General features: G+C 42.9%; 3 protein-coding genes across 8 annotated transcripts in view; 1 reads left to right on the top strand and 2 right to left on the bottom strand.

Moving 5' to 3' along the window:
* Positions 1-599: 599 nt before the first annotated feature.
* PTRHD1 (peptidyl-tRNA hydrolase domain containing 1) lies at positions 600-3,629 on the bottom strand. The gene is made up of 2 exons (XM_004418278.3): positions 3,363-3,629; positions 600-942 (listed from the first exon to the last, which is right to left on the bottom strand). The coding sequence occupies exons 1-2, from the start codon at positions 3,612-3,614 to the stop codon at positions 772-774; spliced, it is 423 nt and encodes a 140-aa protein (XP_004418335.1). The 5' UTR covers positions 3,615-3,629; the 3' UTR covers positions 600-771.
* A 1-nt stretch (position 3,630) lies between these two features.
* CENPO (centromere protein O) lies at positions 3,631-23,301 on the top strand. Of its 5 annotated transcripts, none has more exons than XM_087437078.1 (8): positions 3,651-3,764; positions 4,080-4,195; positions 5,500-5,669; positions 12,830-12,947; positions 13,897-14,156; positions 15,372-15,543; positions 16,309-16,475; positions 23,197-23,301. In XM_087437078.1, exons 2-7 carry the CDS (start codon positions 4,150-4,152, stop codon positions 16,443-16,445), a joined length of 903 nt encoding a protein of 300 aa, XP_087293204.1. In that variant the 5' UTR covers positions 3,651-3,764; positions 4,080-4,149; the 3' UTR covers positions 16,446-16,475; positions 23,197-23,301. The 5 variants fall into 5 exon arrangements, with proteins under 5 accessions (XP_087293201.1, XP_087293202.1, XP_087293204.1 ...); XM_087437077.1 differs by lacking the exon at positions 23,197-23,301 and adding an exon at positions 16,861-18,136; XM_087437075.1 differs by lacking the exon at positions 23,197-23,301 and having other exon boundaries at positions 3,631-3,753; positions 16,309-18,136.
* Positions 18,130-23,539, bottom strand: part of ADCY3 (adenylate cyclase 3) — a 90,713-nt gene continuing 85,303 nt past the window's right edge. For both annotated transcript variants that reach the window (XM_004418276.3, XM_087437074.1), the window contains exons 17-22: positions 23,173-23,331; positions 22,465-22,611; positions 21,768-21,887; positions 20,609-20,732; positions 19,789-19,913; positions 18,130-19,131 (exon numbers count right to left, since the gene is read on the bottom strand). In XM_004418276.3, the coding sequence (XP_004418333.1) occupies positions 18,949-19,131; positions 19,789-19,913; positions 20,609-20,732; positions 21,768-21,887; positions 22,465-22,611; positions 23,173-23,331 (858 nt within the window). In that variant the 3' untranslated portion in view covers positions 18,130-18,948. The remainder of the gene's footprint in view (positions 19,132-19,788; positions 19,914-20,608; positions 20,733-21,767; positions 21,888-22,464; positions 22,612-23,172; positions 23,332-23,539) is intronic.

Raw genomic sequence — 23,539 nt, 5'->3', positions numbered from 1 at the left:
TTGCTGAGGAAGATTTGCCCTGAGCTAAGATCTGTTGCCAATCTTCCTCTTTTTTTGCTTGAGGGTGATTTGCCCTGAGCGAACATCTGTGCCAGTATTCCTCTGTTTTGTACGTGGGTCACTGCCACAGCACAGTAAGTGCTATAGGTCTACGCCTGGGATCCAAACCAGTAAACCCAGGCTGCTGAAGCGGAGCACGCCAACCTTAACCACTACACCACGGGCTGGCCCCAATATATATTTTAACATCTTTGAAATAGAAATACATCTCACAATTAATTGCATGTCTTAACTTAATTGGCAGCATTTCTTATTTCTTAACAACATGTAAAATAATGGTGTATCTGCAAGTTGATGTTGTCCTAGATTCAGTGAATACAATATCTGGATGTGAATAAGAAATAAGGAATTCAAAGGCAAAGTTTTAACCTGGGTTATTAGAAGAACTCTATTATTCCTAACAAAAAAGGAAGGGTGTTTCCTTGACCCCTGTATAGGAGTCTAACCAAATCTTCTATTTGAGCAATGACCCATAGACAATATTGCTGCTCACCTACTTCTCCCATCTGAACTTATTAATAATTAAAAATAAGAGGAAGTACTTATTAATGACAATTTTAATACAAACATGTGTTTGACCCTCAAGGAACTGTCATAATTTAACGGGAAGAGCGAGTTGCCATTGAAAGGAGTATATGATGCTTAGGGATGGACGGCATGCAGTTTCTGGATCTAACTGATATTCAAATATATCAACGCAATTGTTAACAGTCATGTGAACAATCGGAACTTCTTCAAATACTTGTTCACTTCTTCCTTGGGGTAGGGACGGAGCGCAATGCAAGTGGCGATATTCTCTGGCTGTTCCAGCCACAGCATGTGGTCAATGTTCTTCTGTTGCAGGGTCTCAGCCAGCAACTTTAGGGTGGTCTCATCTGGGGCCTACAAGGAACAGAACACAGAACATAGATTGAACAGCCCATTTAGGAAGTGTCAAAAGGCAAAGAAAAAAAAAAAAGTATGGGGGGTGGTTCCTTTTAACTAAAAGTGGGGCAAGAGCTCTACAAAAGAAGGAGCTTTAGAGCTCGTGTCTAGAAGCAACAGCTTCACTGCTCCGTTTGCCATTCATTCTCTGAAGGACTTTGGATAAGCTGCCTAGGGGGGACAGGGAGAGGCTTAGTATTCCTGTTTATAAAATGGAGATTTTTCTCTTCCCTCTTGAGATGCTGAGGGAATGCACTGTCAGTAATTATGCTCTATACATTTTCTAGAAGAGATGACTCCTGGAAGGATTTCTAAAATCACATCACCTCCACCTCCCTCCTCCCCTCCCACCCTACTCTGCACAAACCTAGATGGATTTTCCTTCTGCTGGGATAGTTCCCACTTGTTAACTCAAAGGAGGGCAAACTATTCTCTAACATCCTTCTGAAATTGTTTCTCATCATTCTTATCACCCATGCTGAATCCTGTTATAGGAAGTATTAAAGCTATCACTCAGAAGATAAAGATAATTAGTTATGTTATGTTGCATAAGGTATATTTTTGCCTATGAAGGCAGAAGCCACTAAGATAACTAGAGGTTTGTCTTACCAAATTAGAGGATAATGGGATTTCCATTCTTAATCTATTGAGTCCTTCAGGCAGAGCCATGCTGAAGGAGAACTCATTGACTTCCCTTCCCTCCTTCTGCAGCACCAGGCAGCAGCACAGTACTAGTTAGAGTGAGTCCAAACCCTTGTCCTACCACTTACTGATTGCACGATCTTTGATAAGTTACATGACTTAGCTGGGCCTTTGTTTCCTCTTTGTAAAACAGGGATGATCATGCTTCCCAGAAGTAGTGAGGATTCACTGAAATTGGGCTCAGACCTGTGCCTGGCACACAGAAGGCACCCAATAAATGTAGTTAATCTTGGGATTGTCTAATATTTTATTGGTCTTTATGGCTACAACAGCACCTTAATTTAATCAGCGGTGACTCCTAAGTCCCTTTCTTGAGTCATGGCTAACAACCAGGAATCATCAGATGTCTTTTAAACTCAGAGGAGTCACGTAATTTCTGTGGGCTGCAGATGTCTCCTCTGAGAAAAGGGATAAATATATTATCTGCCTGACAGCGAAGGAGTGGGGGCTGTCTAAACCACATGATTTCTTGAGGCCTTTGTCCTACAAAAAGAATCTCAACAAAAAGCGGCTGCTTTTCTGCCTGCTTACAGATTCTCAAGGTATCTTCCTAGAGGTTACTGTTCAATGTTTCACTACCCAACAGCAGTTTTTCTCTCGAAACATAATCTGTTTTTGCCAGCTAGCCATGAAGGGATTACCCCACCATTCCACCTCAAGGTTCTGGTTTATTTATTAAAATACATAAATTTTATAATGAGGAAAAAAATTGCTTTTATTTTAAAATATGTGTTTAATGTAGAAAACTAAAGAGAGAAGCATTAGGAAATAACCAAAATCCCACCACCCACTACTTAATATTTGGATGCATTTCCTTAGTTTTTCCTTTCAAAATCTGGATCACTTTGTACATACAGTTTAATTAGCATCACATGAGCACTTTTCCATGCCAACCAAATATGCTCCAAAACAAGATTTATGCTAGCTTCATTATAACCCATTATAAGGGGATAAATTAATTTAACCAATCCCTAGTATTGGAAATTTAGTAATTTCCACTTTTTACTATTCTAAAGTGCTCCTATGAATATCCTTGTACAATGCTCTTTGGGTGCATCTGATTACTCTTTTAGTATACACTTCTAGCAGCAGAATTGACAAAGGGTAAGGGTAAGATCTGTGTGGCCATCTGCAAAGAACCTCATCGCTATTTCACACCCCTGGGCTCTGATATTTCTTATGCTAGGTTCAACTTATACGTACTAGTGTTCGCATCTATTTTCAAATAATTTGGCGTCTACCCAGGTAAATGCTTCAGTTTGCCTTCAATCGTGTCCTTATCCCTTCCGGATCGGTTTTGCGGAAGGGAGGGGGACAGTACTTTTCCGCGCCGCATTAAACGGCCGGCCCAGTGCACAGTTGAAAGGCGGGTCTCGCTCCACCAGCCTCCGTCCTCACAGGCGTCTACTGAGGACGCAGGTGAGACAGGAGGGATGCGGGAAGCGTTAATAAAGGACCCGATGTCCACTCTTCACAGTCAGGTCCCACCCAGCCAAGGGAAAGCTCCCTGGGCAACAGCTCAAGCCCCAGAACCCTCTCAAAGCCAGACGTTCAGGACTTCTCTCCACCAACGCCGCACCCACACCACGAAGTTAGGCCCGCAGACTCAAGACCCCACCCATTTCCGGTCTCGACGCCCTCAGCGCCCCTCCCCCTCTGCCGGGGGGGGGCCTCACCTCGAGGACCACCTTGCGCATGCGCCCCAGCTCCCGGAGGTAGGCAGCCGTGTGCGGGTGGTCACGGTGAATGTGCAAGGCCGCGGTGGCTGCGTGACAAGCCTGTGCCACCAGTGCGCCCGCTGGCCAGGAAAACGGAGCCTGCGATAGATCCTTTCGTAACACCAAGTATTGTACCAAGATCTGCGGCTCTGCGCTAGAGGCCGCCATCTTCCTGCCCAAGAGAAAGACCGGGCCTACTCCCCGGTGCATGCCGGGACCAGGGAGGAGCCCTGAGCGCCGCCATGTTTTTGTACGGTGGGAGCGCAAAGCACGCTGGGACCAATTGGCTGATTTTGAAGGCGAGGGCGGGAACTCTCGTCCCTGGCCTGGGTGAGCAAAAGGAAGAGAGGTACGGGGAAGGTAAGACCCGGTGACGGACGGGGCCGTGACCAGGCTGGAACTGAACGGCCTCTTACAGCTCCTTCGGTGTGCGAGGAAACCCGGCGGAACCAGAGGGGCGTGCCCTCGGGAGCGCGCAGGGGTGGGGAGGTAGACGGGGACACCGCCGACGCCGACCCGGGGAACGGGCGGACGGGTCCGGGAAGGGGAGTCCTAGCAAGGACGCTTGGGGTGTCCGGGGGCCGGCGGGTGCATGTCTGCGTTGTGAGTGCCCTGCCATCAGGATTTGACTGAATGTGAATAGATGTGACTTTCTTGTCATTTCTCTTTTGCCAGCAAAGAAATCTAGGTGCCAGTTACCGGTGCCTGGACGACGTCACAGGAAGGCTCTTGCAAGTCGGAGGAGATGGAGCTGGCGAATACTTTAAGTACACACGGCGAGTCCAAAGGAGGTATACAAAGGGTCGCCTTTCCCCCCTTACTACTGTTGCCCAAAGATGACCCCCACGTTGAAAGAGCCCTTTCCTCCTTAACTGATGTGTGAGCTGTCCTGTTTGGGAGCAGAATGGTAAAAGAAACTAACATTGAAGACTTAGAGGGACAGGCCACTAAGATCACTGGAGAAGGAAAAATTACTTCAGATATTTCTAGGCTCTTGCCTTTTCTAAACCGATAGGTTTAGGTTGCATTCATAGTATGCTCAGTGTTTATATTCAGAGCTACAGTTCTAGCCAGTGAGGTCTCTTGCCTCTCTTCCCAGGGCTTTGGAACCATTTATGCATTACTCCTGTGGAAGGGGCAGTGACTTTGGTGTTGGTTAGACCTGGATTTGAGTCCTGGCTCTGCCATTATAAACGCTGTGGCCTTGGGCAAAGTTATTTTACCTTTCTCTGCCTCGCCTTCTTCATCTGGAAGATGGAGGTGAATGTTAGCATTGTGGTGGTGGTAGTGGAAATTACATAAGTAATTCCTTTAATGCTTTTCAAGTAAAACATTTAGCACATGCCTAATGTATAGGAAATATTCAACAAATACTTTTTAATTCTTTACATGCTTTGCAAGTAAAGCATCTAGCGCAGGTGTCTTAATATGTAGGAAGTGTTCAGCAAATGCTTTGTTCTTAGAGTTGATTAGCGTTATGAAACTGTGACCTTTACTATATTGGTCCTTAGTCAGTCTCTTGCCTCCGAATTTCTGTCCGCAGTGAGCTTTTCTTCTTCTTTAATACCTAGTAATGTTTGTGGATCATTCCCTTTAGTGTGTGTGTCTTTAGAGTCCTGAGCTTCTGATACTTTTCAGAGCTACAAAATTCTTATTCAAGCCTCTTTGGATGTCTAAATCCAAAGAGTTATGCATTAGCACTTTGGAAGAACATGCATAAAACCTAATTTAAAAAAACACTTCTACATTTTTAAAAACAATGTCTGAGAGAGTCAATGAATTTGGTGACCCTGTTTTCCTCTGGGTTGTTATTATGATGGATAAGTGAGATTAGCTATATTCAGATAATGCTGTCTTTGGACAGTGTTCTTGGTTAGGGACTGCTTGTACATCAGTGTTCAGCCTAAGAGGTTGCTGATCGTTGATTTCTGTTGTCAGCTCCTCTGGTTTTATAAATTGTGGCGAATGTCTAACAGTTGAGCTGGCCACAAAGTTCTGAAAAAAGGGTCACCCTCTGTTCTTCCCTGAAGTGCTTCCTGTTGCCAGAGTTAGAAATCCTTGGCTTCTTGTGAAATTCCTTTTTTACTTTCCTCAGGTGTTTTAGCTCACTTAGAAAGACTAGAGATTCATATGAACAGATCCCGTAAAAAATTGGAAGAGCCACAGGGAGCGCAGGCAGTGGGCAGCGCCCTTGGAACCAAGATTCAGAAACTGAGACGTCTGCGAGATAAGCTGAGGGCTGAGGTGAAACAACGTCAAGCCGGAGTGAGTAGAAGGGTGATGTTGGCAGGCTTTCCTAGAGTGTAAAGAACAAACATGATTTGGGAATTGGCAAATTTGTATAATATGTTTTACATGTGATCTTGCTGGATTGGTTTCAGTCCTTGATCCCTCAAATGATCAAACCTGTAGAGTCTCAGCTAAAATCAATATCAACTAACGATTGTCAGGCATTAGTGATGGGCCAGGCAGGTTCTTCATGGCAGTCTCTGAACCTGCCCTCACAGACATGAAGCTGTTACCTCAGTCTCAGCCTCACTTGAGTCATTGGTATTTTTGTCATTAGTGCCATCTTTCTATTACCCAGACGTGAAACCTCATGGTAAACTTTGACCCTTCCCTCTTTTCAGTTTTCTCTCTAGCCCATGTCCAGCCAGCAAGAGCTGTCAGTTTTCCTTTAGATTGTCTCCGTGCTTCTTCCCCTGACTCCATTGCCATAGCTCAAGTATTATCCATGTATGTTGTAAATATTTATCAGGTGATTTGGATGCCAGGATTATTGCAGTAGTCTTCTAGTTGGTTCTCTTTTAGTATTTCTACTTCTCCAATAAATCCTGCACAGCCAAGAAAATGCTTCCTAAAACACTGCGTCATTTCATTGCTCAGAAACCATCAATAACCATTCATTGCCCATGGGTGAAGTCAGCCTTCCTTCCTTTTCTTGCCTTCCCTCCCTCTTCCTTTTCCTCCTTTTCTTCCTCCCCTCTCTTACTCCCTCCCTCTCTTCTTTTGCTTTTTTATTAAAATAAAAAATATATTTAAATATATAAAGTGCACAAATCTGAAGAACCTTTTACAGAGTGAACACATCTGGTAATTATCACACAGATCAAGGTATAGAATATTGCCAGTGCCCCAGAACTCTCCCTCTTGTATCCTCCTGGTCATTTCCCTCAAGGTAACCACTATTCTGATTTCTGTCACCATACATTGGTTTTACCTGTTTTTGAACTTTATATAAATGTAAAGTAAATGTAAAATATATAAATTACCACTCGTTTCCTTTTGATAAACCTTTGCCTAACTTAAGATCATGAAGATATTTTGTGTTATTTTCTAAAAGCTTTATTGTTTTACTTTCAGAATTACCGTCCAAGTGATTTTGTCAGTGAAATAGAGGTCATACTTCTTTTTTTTTTTTTTTTAAGGTTTATTTATTTATTTATTTTTTGTGAGGAAGATCAGCCCTGAGCTAACATCTGATGCCGATCCTCTTCTTTTTTGCTGAGGAAGGTTGGCCCTGAGCTAACTCCATACCCATTTTCCTCTACTTTATATGGGATGCTGCCACAGCATGGCGTGACAAGCAGTGCATTGGTGCGCCTCCAGGATCCGAACCCGTGAACCCCAGGCCGCTGAAGCGGAGTGTGCGCACCCAACCGCTTGTGCCACTGGGCCAGCCCCGAGGTCATACTTTTTTTTTTTCCCATATGGATATCCAGTTCATCCAGGACCACTTCTTAAAGACCACTCTTTTCCCGTTGTATTGTAGTGCATCTTTGGGTCCACTGTAGGTCTGTTTCTGGATTCCATTCTGTTCCATTGGTCTGTTTGTCTTTGTGCTAGTACCAGAGGTTTATTACTGTAAGTCTTGATACCTGTAATATATGTCATCTTCTTCAGAATTATCTTGGCTATTCTTAGCCCCTTGAATTTCACATAAATTTGGGAATCCGCTGTCATTTTCCAAAAACAAACCTCTTATACTTTTGATTGGGATTGCATTGAATGTATTTGGAGAGAACTGAAATCTTTACAGTGTTGTGTCTTCCAGTCAATGTGCGTGGTATATCTTTCCATTTATTTAGTTCTTTAATTTATCTCAGTAATGTATGTAGTTTTATGTGTGCAGGTCTTAAACATCATTCATTCTATTTATTTTTAAGTGTTTGATTTTTCCTGATGTTATTGTATATGGCAGGGGTCAGTGAACTTTATCTGTAGTCAGTGTTGTAGGCTTTGCCATCCATACAGTCCTTGTGGCAGCCACTCAGCTCTGCTGTAGCATGAAGCAGTCACGGACAGTACATAAACGAATGGGTGTGGTGTGTCCCAGTAAAACTGTATCTACAAAAATAACTATGGGGCTGGATTTGACCCACAAGCCATAGTTTGAGAATCCCTGACATATGGTATTTTTCAGAAATTGTATTTTCTAATTGTTACTATTATATAGAAATACATTTGATTTTTCATGTTGACCTTGTATATGGCAGCTTTGCTAATACACATATTCTAATAGTTTATCTCTCTTTCAGAATTTCTACATTTGAAATTATGTCATATACAAACAATAACAGTTTTACTTTTTCCTTTCCAATCCTTGTAACTTCTGTTTATCCTGCCTGACTCCACTGGCTAAGATCTCCAGTACGTTGTTAAATAGAAATAGTCATAGAGTCAACCTGTTTGCTGTAAATTTAGTATAGATACTCATATCAGATTTAAGAAATGCTCTTCTATTTCTAGTTTTCCAAGAGTTTTAATTGTGATCAGGTATTGAATTTTATCAAATGTTTTTACTGCATTTATATTAAGGTGATCATATGGCTTTTATCCGTTCTATATAGTGCTGAATTCAGTTTGCTGATATTTGCTAATATGACTTTTGAATCTAAATTCACGAGAGAGATTTCCCTGTGATTTTTTTTTTTTCTTATAATGACCTCATCAGGTTTTGGCATCAAGTTTATCCTGGTCTCAGAAAGGGGGTTGAGATGCTTGTCTTCTTTTTCTGTTCTCTGGAAGAGTTTATGTAAAATTGGTGTTAGTTTCCCTTAAATTTTTGTAAAGAATTCCCTGGTAAAGCCCTTTGGGCCTTCTCTGTGGGAAGGTGTTAAGTTTCTTGTCTAATTTCTTTGATCAGTATAAAGCTGTTCATAGGTCCCATTTCTTCTTGTGTCACTTTTGGTAAGTTGCATTTTTCAGGGAATTTGTCTGTTTCATCTAAACTCACATTTAAGGTTGTTTGAAACTTTATCAAACAATTTAGTATTTTGTGCATAGGATTGATCTCATTTTGTAGTAGTGTTGTCTCATTTTTACTCTGATTTTGGTAATTTGTGCTCACTCTCACACTCTTTTTCTCTCTCCTTGATCAGTCTTGTTAAGTTTTATCAGTTTTGTATTATTAGCCTTTTCAAAGAACTAGCTTTTGGTTTTGTTGATTTTCTCTGTTGTACATTTGTGTTATATTTTCATTGATTTCTTCTCATCTTTATTTCCTTCTACTCTCTGGATTTAAATTGCTGTTCTTTTGGCTTCTTGAGATGAATACTTACTGATTTTTTTTTAGTCTTTCTTTTCTCCTGTATGTATTTAAGGTTATAAATTTCCCTCTAAGCATAGTGTCTTAGTCCATATGGGCTGCTGTAGCAGAAATACCATAAACTGGATGGCCTATAAACAGCAAATATTTATTTCTCATAGTTTTAGAGGCTGGGAAGTCCAAGATCCTGGCATCAACAGAGTCAGTGTCTCATGAGGACGCACTTTCTCGTTGATGGTCGTCTTCTCACTGTAATCTCACATGGCAGAAGGGGCAAGCTGGCTGTCTGGGGTCTCTTTTATAAGGGCACTATTCCCATTCACGAGGGCTGCACCATCATGACCTAATCACCTCCCAAAGACCCCACTTCCAGATACCATCACATTGGCATTAGGTTTCACCATATGAATTTTGAGAGACAGAAACATTCAGTCCATAGCACATGGCTTTAGCTATATCGCGCATGTTTTGGTATGTTATATTTTCGTTATCATTTCAATTCAAAATATTTTTAATTTCCATTGTGATATCTTTGGCCCATAGGTTTGTTTTAGAAGTATATTGCTTAATTTCCAAAAACTTGGGGATTTGTTAGTTATTTTTTTAGTTACTGAGTTATAGCTTAATTCCACTGTGACCAGAGAACATGACCCAGCATGTGGTCAGTTTTGATAAATGTTCTGCATGTATTACATGTAGATTTTACATTTGTTGGATACTGTGTTTTATATATGTCAAACCAAATGTGTTCATCATGGTGTTCAAGTGTTTTATATCCTTAGTGATTTGTCTATTTGTTTTATCAATTACTGGGATACATGTGTTGAAATCTCCCACTGTGATGGTGGATTTGTACATTGTTTCCCTTTCATTCTGTTTTTGCTGTATATTAGGTGCAAACAAATTCAGGATTAATATATCTTCCTGGTTGAGTTAACCTTTTGTCATTATGAGATGTTTTTTATTTTAAACTTCTTGCCTTAAAATCAACTTTGTCAAATATTGGTATAATTACAACAACCCTTTTTGTTTAGGGTTTGCATGGTCAATTTTTTTCTATCTTTCTGCTTTCAGTCTTTTGGTGACCTTATATTTAAGGTATTCTCCTTGTAAGTAGCATATAATTTTTAATCCAGCCTGACAGTCTTTGTCTATTAGTTGGAGTATTTAGTCCATAAACTTTTAATGTGATTACTGATATATTTGGATTTCAGTCTACCATATTACTTTTTATTTTATTGTCTTATTTGTTCTTTGTTTCTCTTTTCTCCTGTCTTGCCACCTTTTGGATTGATCTTTTTATTTTTTATTCCACTTCTCCATTAGCTTGTTAATTATATATTCTTTCAGCATTCTTTTAGTGGTTATCCTAGAGAAAACATGAGTTTTTTTCCTTTTTAGAGTATACTTCAGATTAGTACTTTTACAACTTTCTGGATAATACAGAACCTCCTAACATCTTAACTTTTCTCTCCCACACATGCACCTTTCATGTTATTGTCATCATATATTTAATTCTACATATGCTTAAACTTATGAAACATTTTTGTTTGTACAGTCACTATTCCTTTAGAGTTATACACATATTTATCCTTTTCAGTGCTCTTTATTACTTCCTGCATTTCCATATTTCCATCTGGGATTAATTTTCCTTCAGCATAAGTAGCTCTTTTAGGTACTTCTTTCATTGTAAGTCTGCTGGCAATAAATTCTCTATTTTTGTTGGTCTGAAAACACATTATTTCTCTATGTTTTTCATTTTTTAAGCATATTTTTGCTAGGTATAAAGTTATAGTTTGGAAGTTATTTTTTTTTCATACTTTAAATATATCGTTCCATTGTCTTCTAGTTCATAGTTTCTATCAGGTGTTAGTCTTATTGCTTGAATATAATGTGTCTTTTTTCCCTCTTTTTAAGATTCTGTCTGTCTTTGGGTTTTAGCAGTTTTGTTCATAATGGGGCTAGGAGTGGTTTCTTTCTTTATCCTGCTTGGTGTTTGTAGAGTTTCTTAAATTAATTACTTGATATTTTTTGTTTATTGTGGGAAATTTGGCCAGTATCTCTTCAAATAATGCATCTGCCTCATTCTTTCCTCTATTTCTGGGGCTCCCACGTATGGAGGTTTTTTTTTTTATTGTGACCTATGTCTTACATCTTTACTAATTTTCTAATCTTATTTTTTCTCTCTAGGCTTTAATCTGGATATGAAAATATACCTATTTTCACCACACTTATCATCTTTTCTAATGTGTTTAGTTGGCTTTTTCTTTTTTCCTTTGTTTTTTGATGAGGAAGTTTGTCCCTGAGCTAACATCTGTGCCAATCTTGCTCTATTTTTTGTATGTGGGATGCTGCCAAAGCATGGCTTGGTGAGTGGTATAGCTCCACGCCCAGGATCCGAGCCCACCCCCCGGGGCCGTGGAAGCAGAGTGCACAGACTTAACCACTGTGCCACCAGGCTGGCCCTCTAGTTGGCTTTTAAACCTGTTAAATTCCTAATGTTAGTTAGTGTATTTTTTGGTTCTGGGATTTCCATCTGATACGTTTTTATAGATACCAGCTTTTTGGTATGAGTTCTCCATCTTTTAATCTATGTTAATGGCTATACCTGATAACTCAAATAGCTGAATCCTCTTGGATCCGTTTCTGTTGTTTTCTTTTTCCTTTTGGTTTTCAGTCGTCTGTTCCTCTTTCCTGATATACCTGATAAAATTTTTTGATTCAATGATAGGTATTGTATATGAAAAAATATAGGGATCCTGAACCATGTTCTCTTCCTCCAGAGAGAATATCAGTTTTTTTCTGACAGGCAGATAGCATATGGGCATATCACCTTAATCCAGTTGAAGTGGTCTTCTTTTGGTTTGTCGTAGGGTGTTGCCCTTTTCTTAGGGCCCTCGATCAAAAGTTTGGATATGTGTTGGGGACAGGGCTATCAAGGCCCCTCTTCCTTGGAAGGCTCTGAACTCCAAATTTTGTTCTGCCAAAATCTCTGCTTAGCTTTTTAACTTTTAGCAGCTTCTTTCTGTTTGGTTCCTTAATACCCAGTCACACATGTGCACTTCAGGATTGGCAAATGCCTGGAGGGCAAACTGCATGCAGCATGTTGGGTTCCCTTTTCTGTGGGGTCTTGGCATGTAGAAAGGCTGCTTTAGTAACCTTGGTCTGCAGTTTTTTCTCTCAGCACGGTGAGACTGCTACAAAGTTTAGCCTGCAGCTTTCTATTTGGCCTATCTGCCTTGTGATAGAAACCAGCAAATGCTCTGAGGGGAAAAGCAACAGGAAAAGCCCAGCTAACCTCAGGGCATTTATCGTTAATCTTCAGTCTGGCTGTTTTGGTTGTTCTCTAATGCCTTCAGACCATTTTCTGTTTGGTTGCATATTCGCTGATTTAATTTGGGTATTTCATCCAGCTTGTGTAGCTGTTCTCAGAGGGAGGGTTAGTCTGATACCATCTACTGGGCCATGGCTGGAAGTGTACATCTAGAGTCAGTATTTCTCATCCTGGCAGTTGAACGCCTGCAGTCTGACCCACACCGGCCTTCCTAGCCTTGCCTCTTCACAGCTGTTTCACTCACCCTGTGCTCATCATAGGCTTTCCTCGCACCCTTCTCTTTCTCCTCTCACAATACTCGCCATTCCCACCAAATTCCTAATTGTTCTTCAGGCCAGCACAGTTTCTACTTCTGATTCCTAGCACTGTGACCCACAAGATCCTTCCTCTACTGTGAATTCATAGCACTAACGGGCCACTGTAGCATTTCTTGATTCATTACATAATAAATACTTTGCATTTAGCTTTTGTCCAGTTAGGTGAGGGCAGGGACTTTGTGTTATGTCCCTTTGTACCCAGTTTGATTTGCCGCATATCTTGCAGGTTAAAGCATCTACAGCCAATGTTGAACCCGACCAAACATTGGACATGAGTGAGCAAGAAGTTTTGGAAAGAAAACGGGAAAACTTAAAAGCTATTCTGCAGGCATATCGTTTTACAGGTATAATTTTTTCTGACCTGTTTCAATCTTGGTCTCTTGTCTCTAGTGAGTGAGTTTGCTAGATGTATTATTAGTCCTGGACTTACTTCACATGCATTGCTTTTGCTCCTGTCAACATATACACACAAAGCTGGGGTGCTGTTTGTAGGCATCCTTACCTATGAGATTGGCCTCTTTGTGCAGGAGGCTGGTTGGTGGCTGGTTTAGACTATTTGTTTTAGCTATTCAAAACAGCTAAACAGCTGTGCCAGACCCTGTAGTAGAGCTTCCTTTACTGCTGGCTTACTTTTTGCCACTGGTCAAATAGTTTGAACCCCTCAAGTCTCTGTTTTACCATTAAAATGGGGATTTATTCTCCCCATTATCTGTGTCACAAGAGGATTGTGGGAAGAACTGGGCTTCATAAATTATTTGACACAAAAAAAGAATAGGTAAATTGAAAATTTCAAAATCTCTTACTCACTAATTTGGTATTTAGGATTTTTTTTTTTCTACCATTCTTCTATGGTTTTAACAACTCAAACTCAACCTGAGTCAATGAGAAGAAAGAGTATGATGTTTATTCATTTAGAAAATATTTGAGCACATACTGTATGTACTAGGCAGTGCTGAAGTGACTGGGATGCACAGATGAATAAGATACTAACTTTCAGGGCCAACCCTGTGGCGTAGTGGTTGGGTTCAGTGCGTTCCGCTTTGGCGGCCTAGGTTCGTGGGTTTGGATCCCAGGTGACCTGCACCACTCGTCAGCTATGCTGTGGCAGCAACCCACATATAAAGAAGAGGAATATTGGCACAGATGTTAGCTCAGGGCTAATCTTCCTCAAACAAAAAAAAACCGAGGAAGATTGGCAGCAGATGGTAGCTTATGGCTAATCTTCCTCAGCAAAAAAAAAAGATACTACCTTTCCCTGACATCTGCTGAGAGATATTGTCTTGTTTGCCTCAGGGCTCAGTGGGAAATTGACCAGCCGAGGAGTCTGTGTCTGCATCAACACTGCTTTTGAGGGCAACCTGCTGGATTCCTATTTTGTGGACCTTGTCATACAGAAACCACTTCGGATACATCACCATTCAATTCCCATCTTCATTCCCCTAGAGGAGATATCTGCAAAATACTTACAGACTAATATTCAGCACTTCCTGTTCAGTCTCTGCGAATACCTAAATGCTTACTCTGGGAGGAAGTACCAGGCAGATCGACTTCAGGTATCTGTCTAGGATCTTATATAGCATTTTGTGAGCCTAGGATAGGCTGAAAAGGAAAAAAAAAGGACATGTTTTCTTTTGTGTTTTAAAATGTTTCATAACTCTGAGCCAGAAGTTTGACCATTATCCTTCTAATGCTTGTTTCTTATTTATATACCAGCTATTTTCCACCCTCCTTTCTTCCCCTGTTGAAACTCTGGGTGATGTTGAAGCATGGATACTAGTTAAGGGATTATTCACTCCTGAATGGTGGTCCTCAAGCTTTTATACTTGACCCTTTCTTCTTCTCACAAAGTAGTAGAGTACAGTTGCTCTACTTTTAATTCTCCGGGGATTTATAGAGTACCTACTATGTACCAAGTGCCTTGTGGAGCCTTAGGTATAGAGGCAAAGCAGAAAGATGGTTTCTGAAATATCATAGAGGAATACTCTCCATTTTTGGAGGTATACTTTGGAGGAATACTTTGCCTAAACTCTGGCCTATCTTCTTAGGGTTGCATTTGAGCTAGGGTTGGGGTAAAAAAAAAAAAAAGTAGACAGGAAATGAATGCAAATAAGGAATAAATGACTCTTGTAAGCTTAGCATTTCCCCCCTATGCATTTAGAATGACGGAAGCTCCTGGTTGTCAGTTAGATACTTAAATTGATATGTGAGCAGACATGAAGCATCTTAGGTATGTATGTGACATCAACAAAATTCTTGACAGAAATAGTGTCTCCCCTGCACTCCCAGCCCCTGTCCAATTGCTTCCTGCAGGCCTTTCCAGGCTGCCACCAACTCTTAGTTATCTTATAAATCTCTGTCATTAGGGGCCGGCCCCGTGGCTTAGTGGTTAAGTGCACACGCTCCACTGCTGGCGGCCCAGGTTCGGATCCCGGGTGCGACTGACACACTGCTTCTCGGGCCATGCTGAGGCCGCATCTCACATACAGCAACTAGAAGGATGTGCAACTATGACATACAACTATCTACTGGGGCTTTGGGGGTAAAAAATAAAATAAATTTAAAAATATTTAAAAAAACAAATAAATAAATAAATCTCTGTCATTAGTCCTTTTTTTAGGCCTCTCTCTGTCCTTCATTTATTTCTCTGAAATTTAATTACTGGACCCTATTTTTGGTAGACATGTTTGAAGTGTGACAACTACTCAGTGCCTTTGGAGCTGTCAATCATCATATACTTTGTGTCTGTCTTGATCCCCACCCCCCGTTAGAGTGACTTTGCAGCCTTTCTGGCTGGGCCCTTGCAGAGAAACGCACTGTGCAACTTGCTGTCGTTTACTTACAAAGTGGAGCCAGGAGGTCAGTCCTTCCCGTTTTGTGCTAGACTGCTGTATAAGGACCTCACATTAACCCTTCCAACTGACGTCACCGTTACTTATCAAGGTAAGAGGCAGGATGCCTCATTGAAGCAGTCATAATGTGCCCTGGCTTACTCAGGTTGAATGGAGCAGGGTGAAATAGGTGGAATGCATCAGTTGGGCCTCTTGAGACGCCTGCTGCTGTTTACGTACTATAAATTTACTCAGACGGGAGAAGACAAAGAATGTTTTCCTTGTTTCTACCAATTTTTCCTCCCTTCTTTGTAAGTAGTAAAAATAATTACCCTAGTTTTCCCTCCTCTGCTCCATCAAACCCTCGCAGTGTTCTTTCAGCTTATGATTTGTTTTCATTGGAAACCCCTCTTGAAGAGACAGCTAATGAGGCTGAGTCATTGGGTCACTTGTGGTGAGAGATCCAAAGACTTATTTCACTACGAAGACAAGTCAGGATACACTTAGCTTTCCAGAGATGATTCTCTAAATGGGAATTTTTCAGGGCTGGCTGAGAGAGACATTTTTTGTGACCTTGTTTCTGTTAAATGTACCATAGTAATGTGACATGGGCCATAATGAAAAATAGGATAAAATGTTTTTAGGAGGCAGCAATTTTGAAGCTGCCACAGGTTTCAAACCATAAGTTTTAGATTTCTCTGGGCAGAGTTTGTTCTAAGTTTGTGGTCTCAAAATTACATTGGTCCAATAAGGGGCAGCCTCTCTCAGCTCCAGACCAGAAAATAAAAAAAAATTACATGGGTCTGGACTATCAGTGATCCAGGTTCTGATTCCCCCAGTTGCCCTAAATGAGATTGATAGAATCTTACTTTTTCAGGGATGGAAGCGTTATCCACCTCATGGGAAGAACAGCGAGCATCCCATGCAAATCTGTTTCGTACGAAGCCCCTACATCAAGTATTTACTTCGTTTGCCAGAAAAGGAGAAACGCTGGATATGAGCCTGGTCTCCTAGAATATTATTTTCATTGGGAACATGTCAGAAGTGAGTAAACTGGTACTGTACATAGTCCTAGGCAAGGTCCCGGGAGCTGAAAACTGTTCAAAGGCTCAGGCTCCTTGTTTGGGGACTATCCTTGCAGTGAGAACAAACAGCCACCTCGTCAGGATGAGAAGGGGCAAGTTTGAGTCCATAGACATTGGCATTTTTGGACAATTTTCCATGATTGCCTGGTCACTTGTTATAACGTTCCAGATCATCTGTTCTTTTTAGATACTGACTTAATCATATGTTTTAGCTGAAAATCAGAATAGTTTGTGGGGCAATAGAAGGGTATTTTGTGAGAGAGGGGGTATGTACCATTCAACTAATGAGTAATTCTAGCTTTTATGGAAGCTTTAAGTAATTCTGCCTCATTTTCCTATCTGAGACTTTCACAAAGAAAGTTCTGGGCCGGCTCCGTGGCTTAGCGGTTAAGTGCGCGCGCTCTGATGCTGGCAGCCCGGGTTCGGATCCCGGGCGCGCCTCGAGGCACCACATCTCCGTCCAACCCAAGGCCGAGTCCCGCGTACAGCAACTAGAAGGATGTGAACCTACGACATACAACTATCTACTGGGGCTTTGGGGGGAAAAAATGAATAAATAAAATCTTTAAAAAAAAAAAAAAAAGAAAGTTCTTAGAATGCTCTTAAGTTCATAGTATGAGATGAATCATATAGTTAAGAAGGGAAGTGTGTTTAATCTTTGGTTTGGGGCCGTGTATTTTAGGCCACTGCTTTATAAAGAATATTTTATCCATAATACTTTCTCACATCATAATCAGGGTTCTGTTTCCCAAAACTTCTTAGTAGAGAGCTGAATGTATTAAGTCACCTTTGGAAATCTGCTCATAACTCAGTTGTTGCAAAGAGAAGCAGACCTTCCCTCTGCATCTCTTCCCTCTCCTGCAAGCTCTAGGTCCTGGCTGTGCAGTTGTCTTCCCCATCTCCTGGTCCGATTAGTGTACTGTTTGTCCTTATAACCATGGCTTTGCATCTGCTGGCACTTTTTGTTCCTTGGCTTATGGGAGTATGTGTAGGGCCAGTGCACAGATGTGAAAACCTGTGTCTGGCTGGTCAGGTTCTGCCATTTCAATTCCTGTCCCTCCTTTGCCCAGTCACAAATAGGAGTCATTACTACCTTTACTGCCCAAGGCCCAGCGCTGCATTCAGGCCTCATTGTAAAGTGGTCACTTGCTACACCTGAGGACCAGGAAGTAATTAGAAGTGTGGGAGCTCCCGCTGACCCTGGGAGGACCACAGGGGAGTGGTAAAGCCAGCTTAGACCACCATTTAGAAGAAAGCCTTTAAGAATAAAGAGATGGGGCCGGCCCCGTGGCTTAGCGGTTGAGTGCGTGCGCTCCACTGCTGGCGGCCCTGGTTCGGATCCCGGGCGCGCACTGACGCACTGCTTCTCCGGCCATGCTGAGGCTGCGTCCCACATACAGCAACTAGAAGGATGTGCAGCTATGACATACAACTATCTGCTGGGGCTTTGGGGGAAAAAAAATTAATTAATTAAATTAAAAAAAAGAATAAAGAGATGTCTTGGTTCGAGCTCTTGCCTTCCAGACACGTGGTAAGGCCCAGTGGTGTGAGTGAGCAAAGCACTGAGCCTGTCTCAGATGAGAGGTATTAACAGAATTTTCACAACGATCATATTTAAATTGAATAAAGCTTTTAATAAAACAGTCTTGTTCTTTATCAATACCTGTATATTCTCTTTTAAAGCAGTAGCAAAGGCGACTGTAGCAAGAGCTCAAAAGGCAAGGCAATATCGGAAAGTGGTTTTTAACAGAAAGTTAGAAATATAAATGTAGAAGATCTGTTTATATATTTTTCTTTCAGAAATAAATTCCCTTTCCCTCCCTCCCACCAGGTAAAAGGAAATATTGCACTTTCTGCTCTCATGACTAAGGTGACAGGGGTTCCGGAAGAACCTTTCAAGATTGTCAGGAGCATTAGGACGAGGGCCCTTTTGCCTAACTGAGACCATGGTCTAACAACCAAGTCTCCAGAACGAAAAGCACTGCTTCCAAGTTACAGCTGGAAGTTGTCCCACCCTGCCAAGCCCTCATGTTAAGCAGAGCTTCCCCTCCTGTGCTCCCAGCCCAGCGGCAAAGGCAGCTTTGTTCCACTTCTGATACATTCCTGCTCACAGTGGCCATGGCCTCTCTGGGGAAGAAGGGCTGGCTGGAACTAGGGCTTTGGAAGGATTGTTCCAGTACTATGCCTAAGACCCCTACTCTCTGGGGAAGCTACAGGCACACTGAGGAATAGTATGGCCACCCTCAGAGCTCACAGATCCACGAACAAATGAAGGCTTGAGGAGATTTTTAAACCTAAAGTCTATGTGAGTGTGCACTTCGACAATTTGGGAATGTTGGAACTTGGTGTTTTGTTGTTTTCCAAGGCCTTTCTTTGATTCCAAAAAATAAATTCTCCCTTCCCATTTGGACTAGTGTGGGGCTAGAGGCCATTCAGGAGTTGTCTACCACCTGGTGGGGCAGTGTAACAGAGGAGCCGTTAGGGAAGGCAGCTGGCTTGTCACGGCCCTTCAAGAAAAAGGTGAGCAGCTCACCCTTCCCTTTAACAAAGATGGGCCCTCGCCTCACAAAGCGGAAGCCGTACTCTCGAAGAATGACTTGTGTTTCTTCCACCACCTGTAGAGGGAGAACAAAGTACAAGAGTTTGGGTTAGAGAGTGTGCCTAGACCAGAGGCACAGTTTATCCACAGGTCCCAGTCCACACGGCCCATAGTGCTCTTTTCCAGACCTGCCAAGGCCAGGCCCTGCACTCCATGCACCAGTGGGCATGGGGCAGAGAGCAGTGGAGCACAGGGTGGCTTGCCTGGGCCCTCCCCTCTCCCAAAGATAGTCTTAGTGCTCTCTCTCCCTGGGAGGACAGCCACAGGTCACCTATGAGGCAGCACTGTTGTTGGGAACTTTTGCTCCCTGCTTCTCTGCCCCTTTTGTGGAGCTTTCCTGCCAGACCCAGCTGATAACAGATCAACAGATCAGGGTGGCTTCAGGGGGAGCTGTGGAGGCACAAGACGTCAGAAAGTTCAGACCAAGAGGCAGGATACTCTTACCCAGAGCTTAGAACTGGGTAAGGAATGGGCTTGAAGTATTTTCTCCCTTCTATTAAGGATCGTTATGGAGGCATCTCTTCCCACGCTTGCCCTTAATCTCCTAGCACTGCCAACTTAATATTCTGGGCCAAGAGAAAAGAGGCAGTAGTGCATGGCAAAACATGCCGTGTTCCCATTTTGTCCTGTGCCCTGGACCTGAGCACACGCTCGGCTCTGTTGCTGGACATACCTGAATGTTGCCCATGACCCCTGTGGACTCCATCCTGCTGGCTACGTTGACTGTATTGCCCCAGATGTCATAGTGTGGTTTCCGGGCTCCAATGACCCCAGCCAGTACCCCGCCTTTGTTCATGCCTGGGGTAGAGGTATAAAATTCAGGACAGTCACACACCAAACCTTATTACCATCTCTCAGAAGCCACCAACTCCTCTGTCATAGAATTTGCCACCTGACTCCAACCACAAAGCTCCTAATTATATAACATATCATATTCCTCATTAAGCTTGTCTCTCTAAGCCACCAAAGGGCAAAAATCATGTCTGCTATTTATCCTGTCCTCACTCTGTGCTTGGCAAATGTCAGCTACCCCCAATATGCTAATTAACTTAGTACAGAAGTTGCTAGTTTCGCTCTTAACACACACCTGGTACTTCAAGTCTCCTGTGACCTCACCCGGAAGGTGTGAGACCCCTTCCCAGTAGAGGGTAGCAGGTGACATTAACTCTTAACAGGCTGGACTGGGGCCAGCAAAGCCCTCAGCAGGCATAGAAGATTCCTTGGAAAGGTAGACAACAAACTGACTGTAGCCAGATTCAGAAGGAAGGCTATTGTAAACAGTATGGGACAGGGACAGCTGACTAGATTTTCAGTTTGATCATCTAGAAGAAACTGGACTTGAAGATCTTTAAGTTCCCTTCCAGCTCTATGAGTGTGTGACCCTCCCCAACCTAAATGGTTCAGGTCTCTCCAAGCCTCTAGTCCTTCCTGCTGATTTGCTGAGTCCCCTGCATCGGAAGGGAGCAAGGGGCCAGCAAGCCTTGAACCCTTACCTATGCGCAGCATGAAGTTGTTGAAGGACTGGTTGTTGATGTTTGTAAGTGTATCCTTCATGGCTAGTGCAAAGTCAGCCAGATCAGCCAGGTGCTGCCAGCGCTCTTTGTCTGACTTCTCCTCCTGTGCCAGAGAGCAGCATTGAAAGCATCAGGAGCCAGTCTGGCCATAACCGCAGCAAGCCTGCTCACTTTCCTTCCCTGAACAACGTTCTGGCGGTGAATCCCTCCATCTAGTTGTTAAAGGCCTTATTCTCCACTTCTTCCCACAAAGGAGTCAGCAACCTCTTCAGCTCTGACTTGTCACTGTGACCAACTTCACCTGGGTCCCTCTAGGTTCAGGGCAAAGACTGGGCAATGGTGGTGGTGAAGACAAACCCTTCCCAGCCCCACTGCTTCCTGTCTGGCATGTATCTGATCGTGAGTCATGTCTCATCTCCCCCTTTTCTGAGCCTGGTCTTTAAATCTAGGAAAGTTGTCCTCATTTTGACCCCTCAACTAGACTGTAAGGACTTGAGGTTGATGACATGTCTTAGACATGTTTCTTTAAACTCATCCATAAAGTGGAGATGGCAGTAGTACTTATGTCGTATGGGACAGTTGTAAGATAAAATCGGATAATGATATTTCAAGAACAGCCCTTGGGACCAGGGCCCCCACAGCTCATTTCCTCTCCTATCTGGTAGCTACAGAGCTGGCTCCAAAGGTCTGAATTAACTTAACAAAAAACAGGCTGATGTCAGCCAGTGAGCTCTGATGACTCCCTTTTTCTAACAAAACGACTTTCCCAACCTTGACATTTCATTGTTACGTAATTGCGGAGATGGTTCCTGCTCCCCAGTTCTTACGAACGTACAGAGCATTAAGGAGGCATGGCCACAGTTACACAAAGCTCCTTATGCCTGGCCTAAGCTGTGGAATAGTAGCCGGGGGTTGCGTGTGTGCTACTGTCTGCTCATTAAACTTTCTCAGTAAACCTGATTTTAAATGTGTACTGCTTGGTGCTAGCAGTGTGCCTGTGACCCCTTTGCAGAGCAATACTTAATAATGTTAGCTACTCTTGTAACTTCTCCCTTCCCACATGCTAGGTGTGGCCTGCCTATCTCTTGCCTCAGGAGGCAGAGCCCCATCTCCTCTAGCCATTGAGGCGGTTAGATACCTTGTTGGAGCTGGTAAAGCCGTTGGTGTTGACATCTGGGGTGACTCCTGAAGCTGCCATATAGGTGCTGCCAATGGTTTTGATCTTGGTGATGACCCGGAATTTGGGATTGTCTAGGAGCTGAGGCCAGGATGAAGGAGGAGAGAACTGTCAGCAGAGTCAAGGGAGATGAATGAGCCAACTAAATGACATATTTGCCTGTTTACGACAATTCCACAAGACATCCAAGAGATGCTTTCCTATAAAAGCATTATTTATTCTGCTGCGTGATCCTGGGCAAAGTTTCTGATTTTCTGAGCCTCAGTTTCTACAATCTTAACATTGGGACATAATTGCCCGTCTCCTAGGGTGGGTGAGCACATATGTAAAAGCATTTTCCCTGGTTTTACAAATTATCTAATGTTTACTGAATCTGAATTTGAGGATAGGAATCAGAGGAGCTTAGGATCTTGTTTTGGCCGGTCCTTATCCTATGAACTTGTAGGTGATTTCCCAGACTGCCACTTCACCCCCTCAGACCCAACATTTCCAGATGGCTGCAGAAGCCCATATATTAATTATGGGGAGGGGCTTATATAGAAAAACATAGCCAGCTAGAGTAACTCTCCGACTTCTCTTTGACTTCTGCAGCCTGTGCTGCAATGTAATCTGGAACGAGCTGGCTTTGTGGTAGGAGGGGGGCAGGATGGGCACTCACAGAGTCAAAGTCTGAGATGATCTCATTGAGGAAGCGCAGACACTCAATGCCACCATTATTGATGCTCTCCTCTGTGTAGAAGTCAGCAAAGTTGGGCAGGGAGGCAAACATGACTCCAATCTCATCATAAGACTGGCTGTACAGCTCCTAAAAAGAGGCAGGGCCAAAGTGCTCAAAGAAAGTCTGACTGACAGAATAAGGTACTACAGGGATGAATTTATCTTCACACCCATGAAAGGTGCACTCAGCTTTCTGGACACACACATCTCCCAGATTATTCCAATTTTGAATAATTAGAAAGTAGCTCATCACAACTTTGAATTAATAAAAAAGAGCTTCTCTAGTCCCTGTAACAGCCCCAGTTATGAGAAAGAGGGTAGGGTAGAGGTAGGAAGGGAGCCATAAGAACCATTCTATTTGAGAAGATTGCAGTTGACAGGTGGGCTCTGGCCAAGGCCTTGTCTTCTGAAATGGGGCCTCACAGAGATGTGTGGCCCACAGAAAAATATCTATATAGCAGTGCCCTTTACAAAAAACCTGTGAAATTCTTCTCCTTTGCTTATACTGCAGTTGCTGGTTGGGTCCAGCCCTACCTGACCCCTAATGCCATGTGGTGAGAAGGCCTGGGCCCAGAGGGGCTCCCTGGCAGAAAACTAGATGAAAACACAGCCTTGTGGCTCCAGACTACTGCATGAGGCCACCCCTCACCTCATCTCTCTTCTTGGACCCCAGGAAATGGCGTGCCACATGCTCAGGCAACATGTTGGTGACCAAGGCCTCGTTCCAGCGTCGCATCTCATAGACTCGTTCCTTCTGGTCATGGACCTCAATCTTCCACAAGAACAGTGTCCGTGCCAGTTTTTCCACCTGTGGACACAGACACAGGCAAGGTGTGTGCTCTAAGCTGGCCATTTGATGGAAAGATGAAAAGTGGGAACTTAAGTGGAGGGGTTCCATGTGGAAAAACTGGAAGGAAGATGGCTGAATGGAAAGATCCACCTAATCAAAAAAGGCCAGCCTACAGCTGCAGTGAGGATCCCAGCCTCCGTGGTTACAGCAGGGACCCAAGAGGCCT

Source organism: Ceratotherium simum, chromosome 11 (genome assembly GCF_057802395.1).
Source record: "Ceratotherium simum simum isolate JZ-2026a chromosome 11, ASM5780239v1, whole genome shotgun sequence".
NCBI classification, from domain to species: domain Eukaryota; kingdom Metazoa; phylum Chordata; class Mammalia; order Perissodactyla; family Rhinocerotidae; genus Ceratotherium; species Ceratotherium simum.
Note: the sequence above shows the minus strand (reverse complement) of the source record. Positions and strands in the feature narration are given on the sequence as shown.